The sequence below is a fragment of the Perissodus microlepis genome, chromosome 12 (genome assembly GCF_051167445.1).
Source record: "Perissodus microlepis isolate ML-2025 ecotype Zambia chromosome 12, ASM5116744v1, whole genome shotgun sequence".
NCBI classification, from domain to species: domain Eukaryota; kingdom Metazoa; phylum Chordata; class Actinopteri; order Cichliformes; family Cichlidae; genus Perissodus; species Perissodus microlepis.
Genome location: NC_140472.1, coordinates 20722816 through 20748256, shown reverse-complemented (window position 1 = coordinate 20748256; position 25441 = coordinate 20722816). Strand labels below are relative to the sequence as shown.

At 39.3% G+C, this 25441-nt stretch overlaps 2 protein-coding genes across 3 annotated transcripts in view; one reads left to right on the top strand and one right to left on the bottom strand.

Moving 5' to 3' along the window:
- bmpr1ba (bone morphogenetic protein receptor, type IBa) overlaps positions 1-21055 on the top strand; it is a 65442-nt gene extending 44387 nt beyond the window's left edge. The window contains exons 4-13 of the mRNA XM_084945483.1: positions 15076-15238; positions 15332-15431; positions 15629-15731; positions 16510-16606; positions 16709-16847; positions 17397-17589; positions 18176-18473; positions 18582-18757; positions 18849-18979; positions 19065-21055. Of these exons, the coding sequence (XP_084801609.1) occupies positions 15076-15238; positions 15332-15431; positions 15629-15731; positions 16510-16606; positions 16709-16847; positions 17397-17589; positions 18176-18473; positions 18582-18757; positions 18849-18979; positions 19065-19190 (1526 nt within the window). The 3' untranslated portion in view covers positions 19191-21055. The remainder of the gene's footprint in view (positions 1-15075; positions 15239-15331; positions 15432-15628; positions 15732-16509; positions 16607-16708; positions 16848-17396; positions 17590-18175; positions 18474-18581; positions 18758-18848; positions 18980-19064) is intronic.
- A 397-nt stretch (positions 21056-21452) lies between these two features.
- Positions 21453-25441, bottom strand: part of unc5ca (unc-5 netrin receptor Ca) — a 184581-nt gene continuing 180592 nt past the window's right edge. For both annotated transcript variants that reach the window (XM_084945472.1, XM_084945473.1), the window contains one exon: positions 21453-24915. In XM_084945472.1, coding sequence (XP_084801598.1) covers positions 24753-24915 — 163 coding nt within the window. In that variant the 3' untranslated portion in view covers positions 21453-24752. The remainder of the gene's footprint in view (positions 24916-25441) is intronic.

The window sequence follows — 25441 nt, the reverse complement described above, 5'->3', positions numbered from 1 at the left end:
TTAAATGCAAATGAAGTGGACATGATCCCTAATATCTATAGTATGTTGCTGTTTTTTCTGTGCGTTATAACTGATTTTCATGTCATTATGAAAAGGTTTTTAATAAGCACAGGGCAGTGTTTTGTCTCTTCCTTTGGGCTGTGATTTTGAAACGAGAAATTTGATTCGACACATTTTCAAGCAAGTCTATGATTTTTAAATTTGCATATTTAACACATGCACATGAATACTGCTGAAGCTAATATTCAACCAGCGGCTTGTGATGCAAAAACAAGAAAGATGTTCCCATGTCATGAATTATCACACCCCTTTCAAAGCACTCTATGCTGCAATAATAACTGAGTCATATGTCAGTTCATTTACAATATATTTGTCATTTTCTTCAAGCACACTGAGAAGTGCATCCTCACAGACTGACACTGATGTTACACGCGCCGGCCGCTTTGTCTGTGACCATGTTTGGTATCTCAACTGTGATTTGTTATGTGTTGGAGGGAGAACGTGACAGATTCAAAACTCTGTTGCGTTTAGTGCCATCACACTTGTTTTTAAAGCTGCAGTAAGTAGAAATAAAGAGTCTGACAGGAGACTGTTCATTCGTCTTATTTAACAGTGCCTGAGTTTCATCTTCAAATCGAATTTGAACCCCAGTCTCCTAAGTGAAAGTCTTATGCTTAACTGATGGGATTACCACAAATGATTACATTTTCAGTCTTTATATTACCGCATTTATACTTCACTTGACCCTCTACATGCCAGACTGAAAAGAAGTGCAGTTAACTCAAATCTGTGGACGTGAGCCAGATTTTCTAAAGCCTCAGGGAAGGTCAAGAAGCTATGGTTCGTCTAATTCTACTTCAATTACAACATCCTCAAATGTTATATTGAATTTTTTTTCCAGCAACAATAAAAAGGTGCTCCCTAGCTCAGCTTTAAGGGTTGACTCGCTGCCTCTGTTATTTTTCATGCCCTCTTCTAGGGTTAACTATAACAAGAGCATTTTGTAGATTTTCCTCCTCCCTAATTTAAAAACAAAGTTTGGTTTTCAAGAGTTTAAATGTTAGTCTTTCCACTGTTCAGTTAAACACAGAGTGTAGATTTGGACAGTGTTTCTAATGAATGATGTTGTCTGTGTTTATTTATCTATCTCTTTCTTTATTGTTGATCTATTTAAAGTCATTGTAGGCTATTTCAGACGGGAGCCCTGAAGTTAAGCCAGCAAACGCTCATACCTCATGCTCAGTATGTTATGTGCCGAGGTCTTCCTGCGACCTCTGGCAGCAAGTCATCTCCTCTGTCTTGTATATCTTTCCTGTCATTGTCACTGGGTGGTTTTCCAGAAGCGGTCTGTGCCGAGCTCCCTCCTTCTGATTTACTCTCTTTGTTTTCAGGTGCTGCTTCATAATTTATAACTGGAGCTTTGGAAGGAATAACAGTTATTTTAAATATTATGTGCTTTTAAGCATGAAACTGCACACCTGAGTGCACAGGGGTGCAAACTGACAAAGTGTCGACATGTTTTAGATGCACGGTAACGCCGACTGCTCCGTCCAAGATGCCGCAGAACAGCTGCCCGCAAAGAAGAACTGTTAAATCTGACACAATGTTGGACCTCACCCAAGATTTCTTGTTTGTGTTATGCTCCTAGTTAGTCATTCACAGTGTGTTTTTTCTATTTGTAAGGCATTTGCTGAGAAAATCTTCAGTCCAGTTTTCATAAATCCTTCCTGGCATTGCCAGTATTTAGAAGCTAAAAGAATGAAAAATGACTATTTATATGTAAGCATTAGAACACTGCTCTGTGCTGAATAGCCTTTAAATTCTTAGCATGTGAATTTGAGATGCTAGGATTTAATTCATTGTCTTATTTTATTTGCTGGCATCAGCAAAATTCACAGAATAAACAGAAACACAAAAAAGGGACTGTGCTGATCCAAACTGTCCAAACTGTATTCAGAAAGCATTTCTCCTGAGGCCTGTTAGTCGCATTTATTGGCTTACGCGTAGATGACTGATTGGACCAGCAACAGGCCTATTCATCGGCTGACATACAGATGATTGATTGTCAATAAATTCAGCCGTGACTCAACAGGCAAACATTTGTCAATTAAAAGAAGTTGTGAGACGGAGCGAGGTGGTTGTTATGTACAAGACTGTCTCCGTCTCCTTTTCTCTTTCTGTATCTTAATTTCCTCGGTGTATTGTCTTTGTTCCGTAACAACTCACAAATAACTTGGTAGACTGAATAGATGTCTAGACTTGGGATTCCTTGTTCATGTTGCCACAGGTGAGTAGTTAAGTAGTTAAATGGAGTAGTTAATTTTCTAAACAGCCAGTAAAATGCCTACTCTGTTGTGTCTGCATAAAAGTCACAGTTTGCCCTCTGGCATTTATACGCCATTGTCTGTGCGGTAAACAAATAGGTAACATTGTATTCATTATTGTCGAGTGGGCATAGGTAGTATAGGGAAATCACACTCTTATGCACACTTTATGAATCTCATACACACAAATCTTTTGTGACCTTCCACCTACACCAGGCTGCAGCCTTCAATGTGAGTTCTGGGAAGTGAGGAGCGAGCGTGATAGCTTACATTTCATTGTCCTTGGTGGAAATAAGCACGGCTGTATCAGTTTTCACAGTCAAAGCTCCGCCAGTTGCTTTGCTTTTGTCACTGCTCTCTAATGAGACTGTTGCTCTCTGTGGAATTTCAGGTGTTATTTTATCTGAATAAAACATTTACCTGGTTTTTGGCCAAGATATACACATCACACTTGCTGCCTGTGTTCTCGAGCTCCTAAGAATTTGCCATAGTTCTTTGAGTTTATTGTAAAAGTGACATACTTCATACTTACGGATTGCCCTGGCTGTTAGTTTTTGAGAAAATCAAAAGCAGTGAAAGAGATGATTCCCATCAACTCCAAGTGAATTCATTCAATTGCATTTAGGGATGCAGAGAGGGTCTCTGAAGATACTCTGCTCTGAGGAAGTCATTAGGCATTTTGGAATAAAACACAGCTTTAAAAAATAAGAAAAGAAGCACTTGAGATGTGACTCAGTGTACCGTTAGTTGTGCTTTCCATTCCTCACCCTTAAAGCTTTCTGACAGGATGTGTTCTGTTCACGTGCAGAAAACCGATACCTCATTAGAACTACTGATGTCCTGACTGGAACGTTGAACCAGAGGGGGAACATTTTAGTGCTTGTTATTGGTTTTCTATTAGTATTTGATTTCCCTTTGTCAATTTTCTATGTGATTTTTTTTTCCTTCTTTTTCTTCTTCAGTTTGCACCAAAAACCATGGCCTGACCAGGCTTAACAACCTGGTACCCAGAAGACTAATGTGGTGACATTCGAGAATTTATTGTTCTACTATAAAAGTAATGACACAGATATGAGTCTCAAATACACCATTTTTGATACTGACACTTAAGGGGCCTGTAAGTGTTGGGCTACTCCTTTTAATCTTTGAATTCAGGTGTTTTCAGTTACATTGTTATAGATGTATAAAACCAAGCTCCTAGCCATGCAGTCTGCCTTTACAAACATTTGTAAAAATACTGGGACATTCTATAGATCTCACTGAATTTGAGTGTGATACTGCAAATAGGATGTCACTACTGCAACAAGCCAGTTTATGAAAGTTCTTCTCTTGTAGATATTCTACGATCAACTCTAATTGGTATTATTGGAGAATGGAAGCATTTAAAAACTCCAGCAACTTGTTACTGAGTGCTGAGGGTTGCTGAGTGCTCAGGTGCATAGTGGCAATGCTCTGCTGACTCAGGAGTTTCAAACCAGCAGCATCATCAGCACAGAAATTGTGTGCATGGGTTACCCTGGCTGAGCAGCTCCTGTAGCTGTAGTGTGTCGGTTACCCAGCAGTTCTGTGTATTCGGTTTGTGATGATGTTGTGATTAGAAACCATGTAATACCAATAAAAATCAGCAACTTCAAAGTAAAAAAGCGAAACTTTTCTCAGGTGAAGCAACTACCAGTGGTCTAATGCACAACATGGGTTGAAACTTGATTGTGGTAAAATGCATTAGAGGGTTACTCTCACCACCTGGAATGGCTGTTATAGTGGGTAACCATCAGCTACAAAGCAATGTGCAATAAGCAAATTGCATTATATTTGGATGGGGCTATAGCGCTGAGAAAAACGGAGGAAACAGTCATCTTAGAATGACCTCTGAAAGGTGCAGAAAGGGGAAGTGTTGAGAGTTTGGGATAGAGGGGTATTACATCCTGTAATGGATACAGATCCAGTAACTTCTATCCCAGTCAGATTACCGGTCTGGCGCTGACTTCTTAAGACACAGCTGGAGCAGGGGAAGCTGAGTGTGTGTGTGTGTGTGTGTGTGTGTGTGTGTGTGTGTGTGTGTGTGTGTGTGTGTGGGTGAGAGAGAAAGAGAGAGAGGCAGTGTAGAAAGAAAGGATAATTTTTATACAATAATAAGCACTGATATTATGCGAGTTTCAGTAAAATCCTACAAACTATTGCCAGAATGATTAGAACAGAAATTTGTATTAATAGTCCAAAGACATATAATCACTTGTACTATATATATTTTGCTTATTAATATACATTTCAATGGGTGGCTGTTAGTAAATTCAGCATGTGGATGACAGCTAGGCATCAAATTACAAAACTTCTATCTTGGAAATCAAATTTGCTGCGATTATGCGAGAAAAACGTCTTTACACTCTGATTGTGTGAGTTGATCACTCTCTGCCCAACATGGTCTAACACAATAAAGTGATAGACAGATAACAGGTGAAGGGGAGTGGAGCAAAGGAAAGCTGGCTGTGACAACCTTAGTGCACTGGGACTACGAGGGCTTAGGGTTTTCCATGCACTCGCACTCCCTCCATGATATCCTGCCCTCCCAGTCTCACCACCTGGAACTATTTTTTGGATTGGGGAGGGCGAGCAGGGAGTGGAGAGGGTAATTGATCGTTGTTTGGGGCCCGTTACTTGAGTTCAGGCTTCTTAGAGATATTCAGTAGAAGTTTTGGTATTGTTTAACATGAAGAAGAGGGTAAATGAACGTAAGGACACGCAGAGAGAAAATAGTGATCCATGTCAATGTCAGTCTCAATAGGAAATCAGTGCCCGTCTTATATTTTAAGACATAGCAAGCGTTTTCACAAAGTTAACTGTATACTTCAATCTCTCCTTTTTCTGTTTAAAAACTAAACATTTTGTCTGAACCCTGTATACCAAACAATTGTTGAGCTATTTCTAACTCGATCACTTTTTGAATCCTGTGTTCCTATCTGTAGCCTTATAACCTCATCTACAGGTTTACTTGTTTGAGTCAAGTATCTCGAACCTTTAAGGACGACACCACAAACTGTGCTTTAATTCTAAAACATATTGACCATTAGATATTCTTCAGTTTGAGGCTTTGGTGAAAAAATAAAAGACAGAATGAGGCAGAGAAAATGAATAAATTCACTACTTAACTTGAGGTCATGTGTTGACTTGTAACCAAATGGCTTTGCAATAGAGTCATTGTATGCTTTGATAGGTACCTAATCGGTGTCCAGATGGTGTGTGTGTGTGTGTGTGTGTGTGTGTGAGTCTGTGTGCTTTAAGGGTCTAGACAACAGCTTGTTTGGCCAGTTAGATAATGCAGAGAAGGCCTGGAGCCACTGATGTGCTGATGGGTGATATGCGACTTAGTTAATGGGAAGCTAATCACGCAGAGGAGACTGTGGGACGCGTGCAGCTGTAAACATATGTAGACTTATGCAACTGTACTCACACCCGTGCATGCACATGGATGTCCACATCCCCCGCATTATTCACATGCAAGTAGGAAATACATTAATATCCTCCCACGAAGCACACATACGTGCACGCACACATACTCTGCAGACATGCAGGGTGTAGATGGATGGAAAGTAACAGTTTAAGCATGTGGAGATGACGGAGACAGCATAGACCAGAACTCCTGGAAATAAACACATGGCAGCTGTAATGTTAACACCATCAGCCCTCCCTCCACACACGCATAAACCTCATGCACACCCTCTGCTCCCAAAGCTGCCAAAAAAAGACACTCACCTACACACATATTTGCCTGTTCTCATTCTCACCGCTGAACATCTCTGATTTACATTCCGTTACGTTATCATTTAGTACAAGCAGACGCTGTCTTTGGCTTTTAGTTCTGCACGACAACTGCTCTGTGTGTGTGTGTGTCAGTACGTTAGGTGTGAGGTTTGGTTTACTGACGTGAGGTGTTTTGATTGCCCCTATTGAATGCTACATTATTCCAGAGAGAGGAATTGCACAGTAATTTATGGTCTCCTATTACACCAATAAGTAGGTGGTTGTGCCTGCGTGTGTGCATGTGTGTATTAAATGGAGTTTTAGTCGACATTATAATGATTTACAGAGTGAATGCACTTCCATTATATGAAATAAATCTAAATGGTCTCATCAAGATTTTAACTCGTTTAGAGAAATTATAACACATATTTGTGTTTGCCACTTTTTCTGCACCTGTGATGCTCCACAAACAACCCACAACCCAAACAACCCACTGTACTCATAAACTAACTAGCAAAGCTGATTCAGAACTTTAAAATGAAAATTCATAGATATTAAGCAAACCTGCAGTTACAGAGATGCATACATTTTTATATATTTAAATTCCAGCACTTGATGATGGTGTTGGGCACGGGTGTTGGAATCACTTGGAAGCAATCAGTGGTATGGAAGAATATTATTTAAAATATATTATCATGCATTTATGTGCTTGTATTATGCACATGTTTTAATGTTATTATAGTAAGCCTGAAATTAGATCTAAACATAAGCTGATGGGGATCTGAATTTTTAATTTTTTTATTTGATGGAAATAAACATCTCAAGTAGTTTAAATGTGCATATGCATTCAATTTTTTTATTTGATTATTTCACATTACAAACCAAAAGAGCAACTTGACACTAATAGGTATGGAAAAAAGTGGCTTCATATGTAGAATCTAATCAGGTCACAGGAGTTCAGCATCAGAGGAAATGAAACTCCAACTTATTAGATAAAGATAGTATCAAGTGATGGTTTGAAAAGCAGCTTATTCTTATAAATTACCCAAGTTGGAAAGACCATCCAACTGCCCAGTTCACAAGTTCACGGGCAGTTGGTGTCTCAGAAACAAACCCATGGTGTCATTTTTATATTTTGATAGTTTTTAAATTTTCTAGTTTTTAGTTCCAGTCCCAGTGTCCTGTGGATGGGAGTCAACCTCCAGCCACTCGCAAAGTCAAAGCAGTTCCCTTCTCTTGTCCCGTCTCAAATCCAGACTTTAATAACAGAGTGACCCCAGTGTTTCTCTCTTTGCTGGGTTACTGTGACTCATGTAAACTACTTAATCAAACTTTTATCTTAATCTGAACATTAACTGTAATCAAGCTATTTGTGTGCATTACAGTCATTTGGAGCCAGCAGTTTTCCCACTGAGCCATTAAGGGTTTTACAAATGCCAGACTTACATTTGAACTTTGATTTTTCAGTCAGTGTTGCCTCAAGGAATACATGCACATTGAGATTTGTGAGGCCTATATGAGTGCAGTGCTTTGTATTTAAAGTTTGTGTCACTTGGAGTATTTATTTAAAGAACTCATGTAGCTGATGTGTGTTTAAAGTGGCTCCATTTTTTTTTCTTTCTGTCAGGAGAGGAAAAACCCCCACATATTTCCATCTGAGCAAAGAAAGCAAGCTTCATTAAAATGAAGGTATCAATTTGAAACAGTTTTAAGATGGTTATCTTGTACAATGCATGTATATTTTTTTCTTGAGTTGTAACTTTCTGAGACAGAAAGGGAAACAGTGCAAAGTCACCGCAGTTGGAAGCAATTCTAAAAGGTTTGCTTTTTGTTTGTAACCTTTAGACATTTTGCACACTTAAACACTTCCAGCTGCTCAGTAATTTTATTGTATGTTCAGAACTTGTATCAGATGGATAGATGGATATATTTTGTGATGCAAATGCACAAAATCATGCAATTTTGGTTCACACATAAAGGATTGACAATGCAAAGTATCCTCACTGTGCAAACGTGGTTCTCCATTTCTAGATGCAGTGTTAGCTTGTGAAATGATTTTGTGTTTTTATTTCTCTGTTATTATCAGACAGTGTGTGTTTCTGGGTGAAATTTTAGGCTTGAGTTGTTACATTTGCTATTGCCAGCTATCAGCTTGGCAGGTGTGAGGCCATTGTTTATCAGTTTATAGGCATGGTTTTTGCATACCACCATGATGGAACAATGAGTCACATGATGATATCATGGGAATAGCATATCCAATATGATAAAAATAGCTGCCAAGCTTGAATTTACTGAAAGGGTGTGTATATTGTAACCTAATGCTGCTTATTAATGAGTGTGCATCATAGTCTGAGCATGTAATGTTTTAGTTTTAAGCCTTTTTTAGAGTGTGAGGTAAATGATAGTATAATCATATATTTTGAACACACAAGGTGGTCAAACATTTTGCTGTGATTGTTTGTATATTAGTGTACACCTGTATTTTATAGGTTACATATTTGTGCCAGTGAATGTGCCTACTTTTAAAAAGTATTTTGGAATATTAAAAACATGTAGGGTGACGGGACTGATGTCTGAAAACAGCATCATTCAAGAGCAAGAAAACAAACTAACAGTGGTCAGATGGATATACTGCTAAGCAAAATAATTTTATAAGCAGCCCATTGTGACCTTAAAGTCAGAGTTGTGTCATGAAAGAGGCTTTCTTCTTACCTGGCTAAATCACCATGGTTACCTATTCTGAACGTGGTCGGGAGCAGGTCGTGTTGTCTTTTACACTGGTGGAATTTCAGCTACAGGACACACTCCCAAGAATATCTGTTTAATCAATAAAATTAATTTCACTGTGATCTGCTGACAAACTAGTGTTGAGGTTGAATCTTTCCAGCTCTAAAATCCCTAGATTATAAATTTTCTGTAGCATCCGTGAGACTGTTCTGCTTTTGGTGTGCCACCCAAATATTTTTAGTGGCCCCCCATATAAAAAACTACTGCTTTAATCACCAATTTATCATCATTATGTAGTGGTTAACATATTTTCTTGGCAAACAAAAGGGCGCCTGTTCAATTCCAGCTGAAGACACAAATCCCCTCAAGGTTCCATCAGGAAGCGCATCCAGCGTAAAACCGCTAAATCAAACATGTGCAGATACCAGCTGTGGTGACCCCTTGTGGCAAGGGAGCAAGCTGTACTATCCATATCTGATAACATTTCTTGAGTAGGCAACACTCACAGGGATCATTTTTAGGAATTGAAATAATATGATCCATCAAACACGCACAGAGCTTGAAGCAGAAAACCTGGCTTAACAGAGAAAGTTGATAGCCACCATTGTGACACCTGTTACCTCCAACTGGGGTTTAGGCTTTTGAATATAAAAATTCATAATGTTTCAGTCACTGTACATGCTGTATTTCTCAAACAAGCATTCTTTTGTATAAAAGAGCAGATGCTGCTGTGCATCTGTTGGGAGTTCACCAAAGCTTTTTGTAGCTTAATTTATCTCCTACAGTGGCCATTTCAATAGATAAGTAGGAGTGTTTCATATAAGAAGTCATTCAACACTGAAGACATTGTTGCAAGTCAAGTTGTTGTATTACCTCAACATTAATCCTTATTGACTCACTTGTGTATTCCATCTTAATAAAAAATTAGTTTCAGGTGGTAGCATGTAGTTAAATTAGGACACAATGTTTGAGTCAGATTTCAACCAGTGGCATCAGACTCACCGATCCAGCCAGATGCCTGCTCTCTGTGAACTGATGTGGGCTGTTCTGTGATGAGTAGGAGCCCACAGACTTCATGAGAATAAGAAGGAAAGAAGCCTTTCATGAACAGATCAGCTGGTCACCTTTCTGTCTTTTCCTTTTGCTTTGCTTTGTCACACCTCCATCAAGGACTGTTTTATCATCTCCCTGCATTCTGACGGGAACGCTGAAGGCCTTCTGGAATTAAGGCTACGGATAGATTTGAAAACGGCATTTTCATCTGAAAACGCTCCGCGTTCACAGTAGCATTTCCAGTCGTTTTCACAGAGTTGTGCGTCCACGTTGAAATGGCCAAAAACGCTTATGTTCCAGTACTGTGCATTCATGAAGCGCAAGAAGATTTGACCTGCCTCATTTCTGTCTGCCGCTTATTTACTTTCCAGCTCTTTGAAACGTCACGGCAGAATGTTGAGGAAAACCACCGAGTTTTTTAAATGGACTAACAATGAGGTGGAGTTGTTGCTGCGAGTAACACAAAAGTACAAAGTTTCAAAAGCGAGTGAGAGTTAAAGAATTTGAAGAAAAGCTATCTGGAGCATGTACAGACTGATATCTTTAATAGGGCTGTCAAAATTCAGAGAAAACAAAACAACTGCTGTATAATGCCCTCCGCTATCTTAGTTTAATTGGTCACATGACTGCATCACATGCCTAAAATGCGTCATCATTTTAGAAAGTCTGCGTTTTCGCTGTCCACACTGTGACGTGAAAGCACCGTTTCCAAATGTATGCGTTTTCGAGAGCGTTTTTCAAAACGCTGCGTTTTCCATCAGCGAAACCGCCGTCTCAGTGTGGACGGGAGGCCAAAACGGAGAAAAAACGATGTGTTTTCAAACGAAAACGCATTAGTGTGGACGTAGCCTAAGTCAGAGTTCCAGCATCCGTTGGCCCTTGTCAGGAATTCCCATGAAAGAAGAGAAACAGAGACACACACAGCATAAAGCTAGCAGCTGCTGACAGCTGTATAAGCAGAGAGAGGCTCAATGCTGCATCAGTGTGGCATAATGAAGGATGTCTGAAGGGCAGATGATTATGTTGTTGTGTTGGAGGATAAAAAGCCTGAATGCAACAGCTTCCTTTGCTCTACAATCAGCTTTTTTAAAAGCTGATTGTAGTCTGAGCCATACAACACCGGGCACTCTCAGACCACAGGAAATGTCTCGTGGTTCTATAGCAACTGTTGCTGGAAACACCCCCATTTATCTGCGTCTGAGGACCATCATAGTTCTTACAACTCTGTTTTTGGAGCTCCTATTAAACAGTAGAGATAGCTGTAATATTATGTGTCCAGACATAAGCATGGGTTGACCGGTCGAACACATAAAAGCAGGACTGACATTTGAAAAAATTGGTCATGGTGACATTCGCCCCAGTGGAAAAAAAAGCAGAAACATGAACTGACAGTAAATCAAAACTTCTGGTTGGAGAAGTTTCCATCAAAAATGTGAGTCATCCTCTGTCTTTATGCTATTAATTGCATTATTTCTCCCTCTATTAAAGTAGTATTCCAACTTTTTTTTACTTATGCTTGAAGTGTTTAAGATTTAGAAATGGAGATATAGGTGATTAACATTTTATCCCCAGTATATTATTCTAAACTTACCATCGGCTATAAACATCTTGATCAGAATATTATGTTCCATAAATATTTATTCATGACGTTAAACTCCAAAGAAATGAATTGCAGACGGATATTTCTCCTTAAGATCTTAAAAAACCTGTTAAAAAAAAACAAATAGCAAGGCCCAAACACTCAAGATTATTTTTATTGTTAATTGGTGTTCTATATGGTGCCTCGTTAACATGGTCAACCACACAGTTAGTGAGAGAGCACTTTGAGACACATTTGAATTTCAAAGCAAATTTAGCCAAAACAGCAGGACAGACAACCTTCACTTCCAAGCATCCAGCCTTCAGATCGCAAAGTGGGGTTCATTAACGCATTCCTGCACATGTGGGATGGCTCGGCTCATCTCAACACTGACAGGAACAAGAACGTGGAGATAAGACCGGGAACTGAATGTACATCAAGGTGGAGAGAGACAGAGAGACACAATCTTAAGAGTGGGAGTGAGAGCACGAAAGAGAGGGGGGGGGGGGCTTTTACCTTGTGCGTTTCTTTTAGTGTACAGACTGAACTGTCAAACACTAAAAAGATGAACTGCTACTTTGAGGGGAGAAGGGGAGCCGTGTTGTCAAATGACTGTGTCGTAAGTGGAAAAGGGGAGGGGGTAGTGTTTACATGGACTTTGGTGAAAGAGCTTTTCTGGTAGACCTTGTTTGACATGGCCAGGATAACTAATGAATATGCGCGCTCTTTCTCTTACTGTTCCTCTCTGTCTATCTTAGTCCACATCGCTTCTCTTCATCTTGCTCTCTCATGCACAGCATCACTTCTGCCATTGTTTTTGTCTTCTGTAAATATATTTAGTTTTTCATTCTTTCACCTTTTTAAAGAAACACGCTGCATAAAATGACATTTGTTGAAAAGATGCATTCAGCTTTTGGGTTTTTTATTTGTTTTGTTTTTTTAAAGGACCGAGTGGGGGGTATGGACATGGTTGTTAATTGAGTGTTGACAATGGCCTTATGTGAGGTTAGTGGTAGTTGGTGAGATTTTAGCAGTACCATTGGTCACTAATTGAGACCAAACCGTGCATGCTGAAATGTATTTACATTTTCATTAGGGAACAACCACCAGGATCTCTGATGAGAGACTGGCAAATGAGCTGATTGATAGACGTTCAGCACATTTTTCTCACCAGCCACAATCAGTTAACGTCCAGTTTTACACAAAAATAAATAAATGACTTGAATGTCTTAAATTCACTCAAGGCTATGTTTTTCTTTTCCATGAAGATAAGATTGTAGAGTGAGAGCTTTGCACTTTGTCAACCAACTGCATTTTTCACCTTGGTCACTCTTCCTCCTTATAAACAGATGGCACAGGCTTATAGAGAAATGACTCAATACCCCAGGATCTCTGTAAAGATAAAAGGCATTTTTTTTTGTAAGAGGTGGAAAACTAAGACCAAAAAAGTGTCACACTGTACCAGTGTTACAGTTTGAGTATAATGTAGTTCCTTTCATTTTTATACAGTCACAAAAAGTTCAAGAACATTAAGTTGGCCACCTGGCTCCAGTTTTGGTGGATGAATGGCATTCTGCATTTTTTTCCTTCGTTTTGCTTCTTTCCTTGTTTGTCTGCCTCCCACTGTCTTTCTCACATGCTCACGCCGACGACAGAGCAGTAGCCAAAGATCCCAGGTGCAGGATGGATGTGAAAGGCTTTGTGTTTTGTCAACAGCGCAGCAGCACCTCACATGACAATCCAGTGGGCTCACGCAGGGAAGACGGGGCAAAGAAAGTGGAAGATAAGAAGAGGAAAACAACTCAGTAGGGAAAGATAGGCAGGTCATGTGGGTGAGAACCAAAAAAAAAAAAAAGGAAAAGAAGAAGAAGAAAGGGTAGGAGAAAAGTACACAAGCAAGTCTGAATGGAGAAACGAAGGAACGCATGTAGGAAAGAAGCAGGGAGGCGCTCGAGAAGAGATATGGCCTGAAGAAGAAAGGGGGAGTTTGAGGTCTGCAGCAAAATGAAACACAAAGAGAGTGAGCATTATGGAGTGATGGGGTGGAGGGCAGAGTGAGAGAAAGGGTGGAAAAGGCCAGTGGCCTCTGCTCTGTCCCCTCTGTGTGCTGCTAAACTGCCCACCAGTTCCCCGCAGCTCTGTCACTTCTTGTTTGCTAATCCCCCATTCTTCTCCCCCTCCTAGTCTTCCGCGCTCCCTTTCTCTCAAATTGGTCAATTGTTAATGTGACCCCTTTAAACCCCACCATCCCTCTTTTGCAGTATCATCAACATAATTATCTGTGTGTACAAGAGGGGCATTTAGAAAGGGAAGTGCTAGATGACAAATGTCTATAACTGTTTTTAAAAAAATCTATCCCGAAATAAGAAAAGGCTGCTCATGAAAACACTATCACATTCTAACCCTGCACACACTTCCTTCTCAAGAGGCTGAAATAGGAGTAGGAGAGCAGATTCTGTATCTGCTCGTAGTTTATTTCAGCGAAGAAAGAGTCATGCTTGTTTTGGACCATCTGTGCTTGCAGCTGTAAGCACCTGGTCCCAATGAGCATGCTCAGATGAATGAATATCTTAAAAGCCATGAAGGAGAGACACTTCCGTGATCCCTTTTTTCCCCTCAAGTGACAAACAGGTGCCCTTTTGAAATAGGATAACGAGGGAATACAACAGCTTCGGGAGCTGAAGCATTTGTAAGAGGGACTGTGAGAGAGCGTGTTTCATAGCAGGTGTTTGAGCTCAAAGTTTGTTTTTTTTCCCCCCGTATCTGGAATGTTGTCAAGTTTTTCTTGCACATTTTATCTTTATTTGCATCTTAGTAGATTTTGTTTCATTAGAGTAGGTACGATTATATTTCATTTGAGTCGGTTCGCTGATGTGAACTGGATTTATGATGTGAATACTGAGTACGTAGGGTTGATATTTGTCATCTTGGCTGGGATCTCATCGCTCAGTGCTTCGCTGAGCAGATATTAAGCTTCTCCCGCAGGGGAGATTAAAAAGCTACAGGTGCACTGAAGGTTCATGAAATGCTCCATGAACAGCAGAGTCCGAGTCATAGAACAAAACCACTTACAAAATGTTACTAATGTAACGAACATATCGGAGAACTAAATTAATACAACTGAAAAGCAAGAGACGTCTGAAAGCAAAGGAAGCAGATAATTATTTTCACAGTTTTATCAGACACTGAAAAAACAAGAACAGAGTCAATACAGCAACTCCCATGAAACAGTTTTATCAACATATATTACAAAGCAGCTTATTCGTCACAGCCTACTGCACATGAACAGATGTAAGGACTTGTGTTGGGACATGAGGTAGTCGTAATTCTGACTTAGAAATACCATCTGAATACAAATTTTGTGACTGTTTGGGTATCTGTTGTAGTCCTATTAGTGACTATGTTAAAGTCTGTGAATTTTACATATTCCACAATTGCAGTACAACTTGTTTCCCACTTTAGCAGACTATTCAACCTCCAAGTCTGGCTATGCTACTGCAAATACTTGTTGTGTTATTTAATAGCACATGTCCAAATTCTGCAAGCCTACTCTCTAGCAATGTTCTCTTTTTGAAAGTTGAGATGTGGATCTTCATCATTTTGTTTTTCTCAATTTTTATTTTTTGTAATTTTCTTCTTTTCTCTGTTGTATAGGCAACATATTGGACAGTATGCTGCTAAAAGCATCCAGTAAGGAGGCAGCAGAGAGTGGGAAGGAGACTTTTGGCAGCACAGCTCCTGCTTCATCCTCCCAAAGACTACTGTGGTGTCACTGTTATCACCACTGCCCAGAAGATTCAACCAATAACACATGCAGGTAAAGAGAAACACCAACAAAAGCAAGTATTTATTTCATAACATGTCATGTTTCTGGTCGCCTTACCTACTGTCGCTAAATCTGCCTCTGTAGGACGGATGGCTACTGTTTTACAATGGTGGAGGATGAGGGAGGGGTGCCGGTCCAGACGGCAGGTTGCCTTGGGCTGGTCGGATCTGAATTTCAGTGCAGAGTAAGTTGATGAAAGTAACATTATAATCCACATAATTTCTTCCTCTTGCTGCCATTTTCTTTTCATCATCTGGCACAAATCCTTCCAAAATTAATTTAGGTGGTAAGCATTACAAGAGGTTAAGTTAATAAAGCAGGAAATTGTAACCTGACTGTAGACGCTAGCCAAGTACTTCACATGACTTTTCCGTCTTTCAGGACGCGGGGAACTCACGTCAAAGACGGTCACTAGAATGCTGTACAGATGAAGATTACTGTAACAAAAATCTGCATCCTACGCTGCCACCACTCAAACCTCCTCGTGAGTTAATTTATCCAATTTCTGCTTTTTCCCTCGTTGCAGATGAAATGCACAAAAACACCAGTAGTTCTCCAGTTTGGCAGTGGCAGTTACAATGATAGATAGAAGATCCTGAACTGTGGCTGATGGTGTGACAACACACGAGATAAAAGACAGAGACATGACATTTTCATTGAGTCAAAGGAGGCTCAAGTGAAGGAGACGGTGTCAAACCGTCCTGGCGTGTCAAGAGCAAACTGATGTCTCATCGTGTTCAGAATTAGACTGCCTGTGTGTGTGTGTGTGTGTGTGTGAGTGAGGGAGAGAGAGAGCCTTTCCGTGTGTTTGAGAGAAAGTAAGCCTAGATTCCCAGGGAAATCACAGGCCCCAGCAGACACTGAGGGCAGATTCATCAATCTGAAACTCTATCATAGGGGATCAGGAGGGGAATTCATCGACTTGGTCGAGGGCTTCCTCTCGCTGTTGACTGGGGCCTTGAGGGAAGAAAGTGTGTGCCAGAAGAAAATGAAAAATTGATGAGTGAAATATGATTTGTACACGATTTACTGTACTTTAGTTCTTTTTTGTTTCCTTTACATGAGGCACTTTGGAAATTTCAAATTCTTTGTTTTTTCTGTGTTTTAATTTGATGTTTCTGGAGTAGAAAGAGAGTTATTGCATTTTGACATGCAAGAATTTTTTGCATTTAACTTAGATGAGGAATTTGATAAATGACTTTTCATGACTTTAAACATTTCTGATGCTTTTTTTCAATGTCTCTTTCATCCTCCCCCTCTAGTCTACGTAGATGGGAAGATCCACCATGTGGCCTTGTTGATTTCAGTCACTGTATGCACCCTTATATTGGCTGTCATTATTATTTTCTGCTACGTCAGGTAATTACATCTTACAATGAAACAGTAAAACAAACTTCATTAGGGTTTATTGAACCTCTCTTTAGTGAAAAATTAAAACTGACATATTGTGATATTTTACAGGTATAAACGACAGGAGTCTCGTCCTCGCTACAGCATTGGTCTAGAACAGGATGAGACATACATCCCCCCTGGAGAATCTCTGAAAGACTTGATAGAGCAATCACAAAGCTCTGGCTCAGGCTCAGGGCTCCCTCTATTGGTGAGACACACTCACTACATCTAAGTGCCAGTTAAATCAAAAAGATGCTTCATGGACGTGAACATCCTGGTACTTTGGTCCAAATTCATTTTATTTTTTTTCTAACATCAGGGTGTGTAATAGTTGTACATTTGATACTTATATGCCCATCATGATATCAAATTTTGGTATTATTGCAATGTTTTTAGAAAATGCATTTATTGGGTGTTTGACCTTTTTGGCAAATGTGTCGACAGTCTGCAAATAATGTGTGCATCATTGACACAATATCGGTATTTAATTTCTGTGTGTAATTAATACACTGTTATAGCTACAAGTTACAAGTATTTGTTTTGGGGGACTTCTTTTAATCTTGGGGTAAACCTTGAGAAATGTGCCAAGACACAATAAAACAGTACCATTCCTGATTTTGCTTCATAGCTCCCACATCTGACGTTCACTTAACCTTAAACTGGAGTTTTAATTCTGAAGGAATATGACAGATGTGGTGAAACACATGGGTCAGATTTTATCTAAGCATTTCCTTCCTTTTTTTTTGCTTCTCCTCAGGTCCAGAGAACGATAGCCAAGCAGATTCAGATGGTGAAGCAGATAGGCAAGGGGAGATACGGAGAGGTGTGGATGGGCAGGTGGAGGGGAGAAAAGGTAGCTGTTAAAGTTTTCTTCACCACTGAGGAAGCGAGTTGGTTCAGAGAGACTGAAATCTACCAGACTGTCTTAATGAGACATGAGAACATACTGGGTGAGTCTGTTTGTCTAGTACTTACTACCTTGTCTCTGCACTTATGTGAGAATTTCTTTGTTTCTCAGTGTTTTGTGTTGCTCTTTGTCTTCAGCTAAATCAAAAAAGGTGCTGAGAAAGGAGATGTGAAGGGGCAAATTAAAAAAAAAATTGTATAAGTAATATAATGCCACCATACTAAACAGTCCTAAGTCAAACTGTCAGTTATTGAAAGCATGTCGTTGTTGGTGTTCCAGTGCGTTTTTGATGCTATATCACACTGCACACTGTGCGAGCCTTCTCTGTATTGCAGCATTAACTTTGTCTTTATAAGTATTTGTTATCCTGAAATATGATATCACAAAATGGCAGATATTAGTGAAAAACTGCCCAAACTCACTGAAAGATCAGGTTTCTGCACAGCTTCCCACATATTGTCAATGCACAAACGACGGTCAGTGAAGAAGAAAAGAACCAAAAAACCCACAGTATATATGTCAGAAATTGTTCTGTACTCCCATGAAATTCAACAATGGGGGAAACTGCTGAATGTTAAGGTCCATCTTTCTTTGTGTTCCATACATCCCTTTCCCTCCCCTGTTCACAGGTTTTATAGCTGCAGATATTAAAGGAACTGGCTCCTGGACCCAACTCTACTTAATAACTGACTACCATGAAAATGGATCATTGTATGACTACCTCAAATCGACCACTCTAGACAATAAAGCTATGCTGCGACTGGCCTACTCCTCTGTGTCAGGACTCTGTCACCTCCACACAGAGATCTTTGGCACCCAGGGCAAACCTGCCATTGCTCACAGGGATCTGAAGAGTAAGAACATACTTGTGAAAAGAAATGGGACCTGCTGTATAGCTGACCTAGGACTGGCTGTCAAGTTTATCAGGTGAATTTCTCATGAATGTGTTCTATTTAGGATGAATGATGATAAATATTGGAATTCATGTATTTAAAGTAATTTTTGTCCTTATTACTTTGATGTCTGACTCTTTAGTGACACAAATGAAGTAGATATTCCCCCCAATACAAGAGTCGGTACAAAGCGCTACATGCCTCCAGAGGTTCTGGAAGAGACTTTGAACAGAAGTCACTTTCAGTCTTACATCATGGCTGACATGTACAGTTTTGGGCTCATTCTCTGGGAGATTGCACGTCGCTGCATCTCAGGAGGTAAATGGAGTGAATAAATAGTTGTAACACCTTCTAAAAGCTAAACGGCATCAGAGAGGAATGTGACTCTTCTGCAACGTATTTATTGTAGGAATCCTTGAAGAGTACCAGTTACCGTACCATGAGCTGGTTCCGACAGACCCTTCATATGAAGACATGAGAGAGGTGGTCTGCATCAAGAAGCTACGGCCATCCTTTCCTAATCGATGGACCAGCGATGAGGTAAAACATGGAAAAATATTCTACATTATTCTTGCAGAAACGAACAAATCGGCAATCTCTGTAACATAAGTTTGTGTTTCCTCAGTGTTTGAGACAGATGGGAAAGCTGATGACAGAATGCTGGGCCCACAATCCAGCCTGCCGTCTCACAGCCCTACGGGTCAAAAAGACACTTGCCAAAATGTCAGAATCACAGGATATCAAGCTGTGAGAAAGCACTGCCTGGTGTGTGTTTACACGCATACAAAAGGCAGGTACTAACACTGGCTCTATTCCAGGCCGTACAAGCTGGGGTTTTTTTTTGTTTGTTTGTTTTTTGGGGGGAAAAGGAGGGGGAACATGAAGCAGAAGATCACTTGGGGGATCCCATGATGACATACTTTGAGTTCAAATGCTCAGAAATCTGCAAAGTCCCCTCAAAAACAATCAGAACTAATTGTGCATGGTCCTCTTCTGTCCTTCAAAGAAGATGAGACAATTACATTTCCGACTAGTGTGAAGACTCTAAAGCCAGATTTAGGTTCCTGTTCACATGCTCCAAAGGCCTTGGAGAAAGAGACTTGAGTTTGACTTGGCACTGTACATGCTGAGATACACAAACAGGCTACTGACCAGAGAGTGGAAGACTGTATGATTGCTTTCTGTGAAAGCTACCTTACCCGTAGATGAAGGTCTGATTAAAAGAACCGAAGGGATGTGCGTCAAGGCAATCTGTTATTGCAGCATTACACCTCCTTTCTAAACACTTCCTTGGATTGAATACACTTTTGTCACTTTTAAATAGCTTTAAATTGCTCTTTGTTATGACAAGTGACACTGTGACAGAAATAAACATATTTTGAAGGTGTACAAGTTTCGATTATGGTGATACCATTTGTAGACACTGAAGAAAAGGTAAATTTGTTTTGTGAGCAAATGAGAATACCAAACGTTTTCCATGTACAACTTTAAGGTAATTTGTAAAAACAAAAAAACAACGTAATAATAAATAAGTTAATATGTATAAATAAATCTAGATTGGGGCTCTAATGACCTGTGTTTCTTTAGGCTTCTTTGGGACATGTATTAAAAATAAAACCTGCCTTGGAAGAGGCGGCGTTTCACCAGTGGAATGGTTAAAGCAGAGCAGTGCCCCCCATAGCCACTGTAGAGCAAGTACAGGAAGGAAGGCCTATCACACAATCTGGAACTGCTTCACACAAACTGTAAGGTGAAGTTTTGCTTGATTATCTAGTGATCCATTATAAATGTGTGGATTTTTGTTAGTTTAGGGGTGCCAAAAGTTGCCAAGTCATGGCTCATTGTTATTATTCACTAATTCCCAATGACTGTGGCTCCCGTAACGAAAAGATGGAGTGTATTTAAAGCAGTGGGTTTAGCAGTATGCCCTTATAGTGAAAGAGTGCACTAAGAAGTTGGCTGGTTCAAGAAAGCACCCAAGCCTCACCCAAAATATTAAACCACAAGAAGTTAACTTGTTGACTCTATGAAATTTTTAGTTCCTACTTACAAGCCGCCCTTATACATGTACATTAGTGTTAAACTATTTCAGTATAATAAACCAGTTCTGTTGAACGCAAATGGCACTTTGGCACTGATCAAGTCAGTTTCTATTAGGCAAGTTCCTCCATTAACTCAAACTCTCACATAGAAACATTCCACTGTTGGGAAACTTCATGATGACATATTTCTCCAGGTAAAAAGTTATCACAGTTAGGGGCCTTGTTAGGTCATCCACAGTGGTGTGCTGTCACGACGTCAGTGCCAGTTGAGATTTCTCTGACTGGCTTATTTTATTTTATTTTTTAGCTTTCATAATTCCTCAGTTTCCATTTCCTTCAGAAGTCACTGAATTTCAATCTTGCTCTTGTCAACAAAACGACAGCGTTTTTCTTATGGATGGAGGTTTCGGTGTGGCAGATTTGTTGTGATATACAGTAAATGCCCTTTCTTTCCTCTTGGGTGTTGTGCCTTATTTGATCTGTATCTGCTGTAGTTGTCCGTGAGAGAAAGTCGTGTTTTTATTCAGTAAAAGGTTGAACATTCCCCCCCAATAAAGTGTTTCACTCATCCAAATGGCTGATGTTCAATTTGTGGTAGCTGAATGAGGTGAATACTAACAAGTCATTGCCTCTTACTGTTAAGACACGCGCTCCATATTTTCTTTGTTGGAAAAAAAAAAAAAAGCAGCATGCCTCATTACAACCCACTGGTGCTGCTGAGCACACAGCATGTTAAATAGTGACACCATAAGGATTTTCCGTTTCAATTTCCTCCCCTTCAGGCTTCTTTATCCCACAAATTATTGAGTCTGGAGCATGTAAATGTGAATTTCACAGAAATCATGAGAAAAATAAGTATCGAAAATGAAAAATATCTTTTTTCATGCGCTACAAATCGGATTTCTGACCAAGTTGGGATATTACACGCAAGTAAAAGTTGTGTTGAAATAAGCCACCAAATGCAGCACAGGTTTTCAGCATTGCTTATAAATATAATTTATTAATTGTCTTAAAAATTCTTTCTTACACTTTGTACAGAGAACAATTAGAGGAGATAGAGAGGCAAGCATTCAGCAAGATTGAGCAAGACTCATGAAGCGTGCCAGAATTAGCTAAAATGGACCAACACTATCCCACACTAATCAAATCAAATCACTCCCGATAGTAAAACCAGGAGTGCACTTACAAGGACAGCTCTAGATAAAGACTTCTATCATGATAACCAATGCCAAGTTTGCATAGTAGACACTGCTTTTACAAAAAAGGAACAAAAGAAAAACTTAAATTAAAAAAATCAAACATACAAACTATTAACTGTACTGCTTTTTCATATTCAGAAATTTGCCAAATATAGCTGACAGTACACAACTGTACACACTGGAAATAGAAAATATTATTATTATTTTTTTTACATACTTAGATATCTTAATACTGCTTTCTTCGTTTTCACATCATGAAGGATCATCTCCTGGAGGCCTACACGTGCTCTCCTCATGAAAACCTCCCTTGGCTCGCTTTTGCTTTTTTAACAGAAAATCTATTCTTCTGGTAAACTGTACACTTCAAATCTGAGGTGGAGCTATGCTATTTAAAAATGTTTTTTTAAACAATTCCTAATGTCGTAGTTCAAAAAAATAGATGTTGTATGACTGAATTCAGCCTTTAAAGTTGTCAGTGATGTCGATGATCAAATTGTATAAAAGAGGCATTGTCATGACCTTTGGGTTCATGTTTGTTTCAGCTGATGACTAAAATATTTTAGGCTTTTATCCTCATAAGGTTTCCCATCCCTTTTACTTCCTCACATATGACATCACCAATTACATTTGAAAACATACAAAACATCCACTCTGTCAGTTAACCGTACACCTTTCCTGCTGTGAGCTACGCAAAATCAAACCGCGCGTACTTTTACAGCTGGTTTTACACTGATACAAGAGGTCTGAATCTTAAAGTCGCACATATTTGAACAACTGTACAAAGAAAGGAAAATCTTTGTGAAAATCAATATCTCAAGGTTTCCTCCTGAGCGGGCAGCTATAAGATAAAATCTGTCATGACCAAGGTAAATACTTGACCTTTTGTACCAGTGTTAAACTTGACCTCTGCCTCCCTTTTTGTCTCCTCTACATACCTGATGTTCAGTTTCATATGGCGTCTCTCCATAATTCAAAACGGAAATACCTAACTCCAGTTTTTGAATTTTTCCCCTCTCAGGGCCAATTGTAATTATGCAAGTTGTTCTGCAAACACAAATATATTACACTTCATGTTATCTCCCTTTATATGATTTTTACCTGTAAATTGTAACTTTGTCATAGATACACCATGACTGGAATGTTAGCTGCTAAATAACTGATGCAGATTCCCCTCATGAGTGTCACACATATAAAGACAATAAAGCTGGCAAAAAAAAGTTTATGCAAATAATAATGAACAATGAACAAAAATACGTGGGAATAAAAGGTCTTTAGAATGAACATAATGATAAGCATGTATTTACACAATCAAAATAAAATAAAAATGAAAACACTTAAAATGCTCTTATTTATCAAAGGCCACTGGATGGTGCTAGTGACCAGCAAAGTCATGGCGACGATCACAAATGAAATGCCACATGTGGCCTGATGGCAGATAACACAACTGAAGGAAACTGGAATATAATTGATTAAAATCGGTATATTAGTAGTAGATGAGCTGCATTTAATTCACTGTCATATAATTCCTGCATTCAAATCAAGTTATGTTTCCCCCCCACCCCATTTTTTTTTTTTTTTTTTTTTTTGCTTTGTCCGTCTGTCCAGAAAGAAGCCCCAACAGTCTAAAAGAGACACTTCTGGGTTTGAGGTTGTGGTCAACTGCTGGTTGTTAAGTAATAGAGAAGCAGCATTAGTGCGGATTATGTTGAGACTCTCAGTGGTTTGAGATGCACTTGTAGTTTTGAGTTTGCCGTTCCTGTGGCTTTTTCCTGTCTGGATCGTGTTTTTTTAATGTATTATTATTATTTTTTTTAAATGTGAAAAAGCAATGATTCTTTCAAAATAAAAGTCTTAGATGCTTTACTGCAATGTACTGTGCATGATGATGAGCTTTACCTAATAATCATTACATGATTATCATACATGAAATCTTGAAATCTTACCTTAAAAAAGATTATTTAAAAAAAAGTTATTCTTGCATCCTTCAGCAGCATAATTATCTTTGGACTGGCTTTTTGAATTAAAAAAACAAACAAACAAAAAAAAACATTAGAGGCATTGGAAGCAAGTCACATTGCTTTTGTGTTCATTTTTCTCTGACCTGAAAGATTTTGATGGTATTTTTGAAAAAAGCCTTAATCTTAATCAACATCAAATTGGAACCATCTTTATGATAATAACCCAAAGGGGACAGTTGTTGTTGGCTTGTTTCTGGTCAGGACCCTTGATTGACAGTCACTTTGTACTCATTCTTGTATCAGGAAATGATCCACATATATGGACAGCAGGATTCATAGAGCGTTCCCTAAGAAACGATATAAAGACGACAAACTGTACTGGCAAACACGTACAGCCGAGGCTCACAAGAGAAGACTCACTTCTTTATCCCCCTCTCTCATTATCTGTTTTCCGTTCAGATGATCACCTGCCATCGCTTCCATCATTTTATGTTTATGTCCTCCCTCTCTTTTGTAATCAGTTTAGCTTCGCTCTGTGTTTGCGCCCATCTTTCTTAAGAGTCTCTAACTCACTCTCTCCGTTTCCTCACTCTACCTTCTCCCACTCTTCTGTAATCAGTTTACCTTCTTTCCCCTTATGATTCTGTTCCATTCCTACAGAGGTTTCCAAGGTCAGTACCTCTCTGCTGCTTCTTGTTCTTTGCTTCTCCTTGTTCAATATTAAAGTAACAACAAGAGAACAACCAGTGTTACTATGGACAAGCTTTTTTTTTTTTTTTTTTTTTTTTTTTTTTTTAGGCGTGTGTATGTTTTTCTGTGTTCCTGATAGATAGGTAGGGTTATCTCTCTTTCGGTCACATACGACACTGCAACATTTCGCAAATACACATACAAAGATACATAGATAGTTCCAGCACACAGCAGTTAAGGTGCCTCTCCTATCTGTTACCATGTCGGCATGATTACCATGGTATTTAATTGGTGCTCAGTCACCACAGTGGCAACTTTTCTGTTGCTAATTGGTTTGTTGCCCTCGCTGCAGGATCAACCTTCGACACTTCACGTGTAATCATCTCCAGAGCTCTGCCATTGTCATGGTAACTGCAGTGTTTTGTCAATGTTCCGCTGTCATGGAGGCAAGGCTACTGTCGTGGCGACCCATTTCTTCCAGCACAGTGGCCAGTTCATTTAGGTCTCCATCAGGGAAATGTTGGGCCTCCCAGAGATCCAGGATTACGCCTGTTGGACTGGACTTGGTGGCAAAGTAGTTCAGGTATCTGAAATGAACATTAAGGAGTGAGGGGGTGAGTGACAAAGCATAGATAAGTCAATATTATGCAACAGACAAAGATGAATTCCAAATTATTTCTAAAAGATTAAATTGGAATATTTGAAATTTGCTCTCTGAAAAGCATGGGCAGTGAATGACTCTGCAGTGTGACGTGAATGGCTTCATTGTCTTATCGCTAAGACAGATTTCATCCAAAACTTTAAAAGATGTGTCACTTGCTGGACACTCAGTACAGACAGTTTAGATGACCCCTCCTCATTGAGAAAGCACACATGAGATGTGGAGAAAGTAAAACAAGCCTATGTTATCTACAGTGATGTTAATGTCATTATGAATTTTGATATTTAGACAGAGGTAAAAAAAATAAATAAAATATGGAACGCCCATTTTTCATTGTAAAACAGAAACATTACACTTGACCTAGTCTGCAATGACCAATCAACCCATCAACATTCATGAGACAGTACATTTTTGGCCAAAAGCAGGACAGCTTATACAGCATGCATAATATG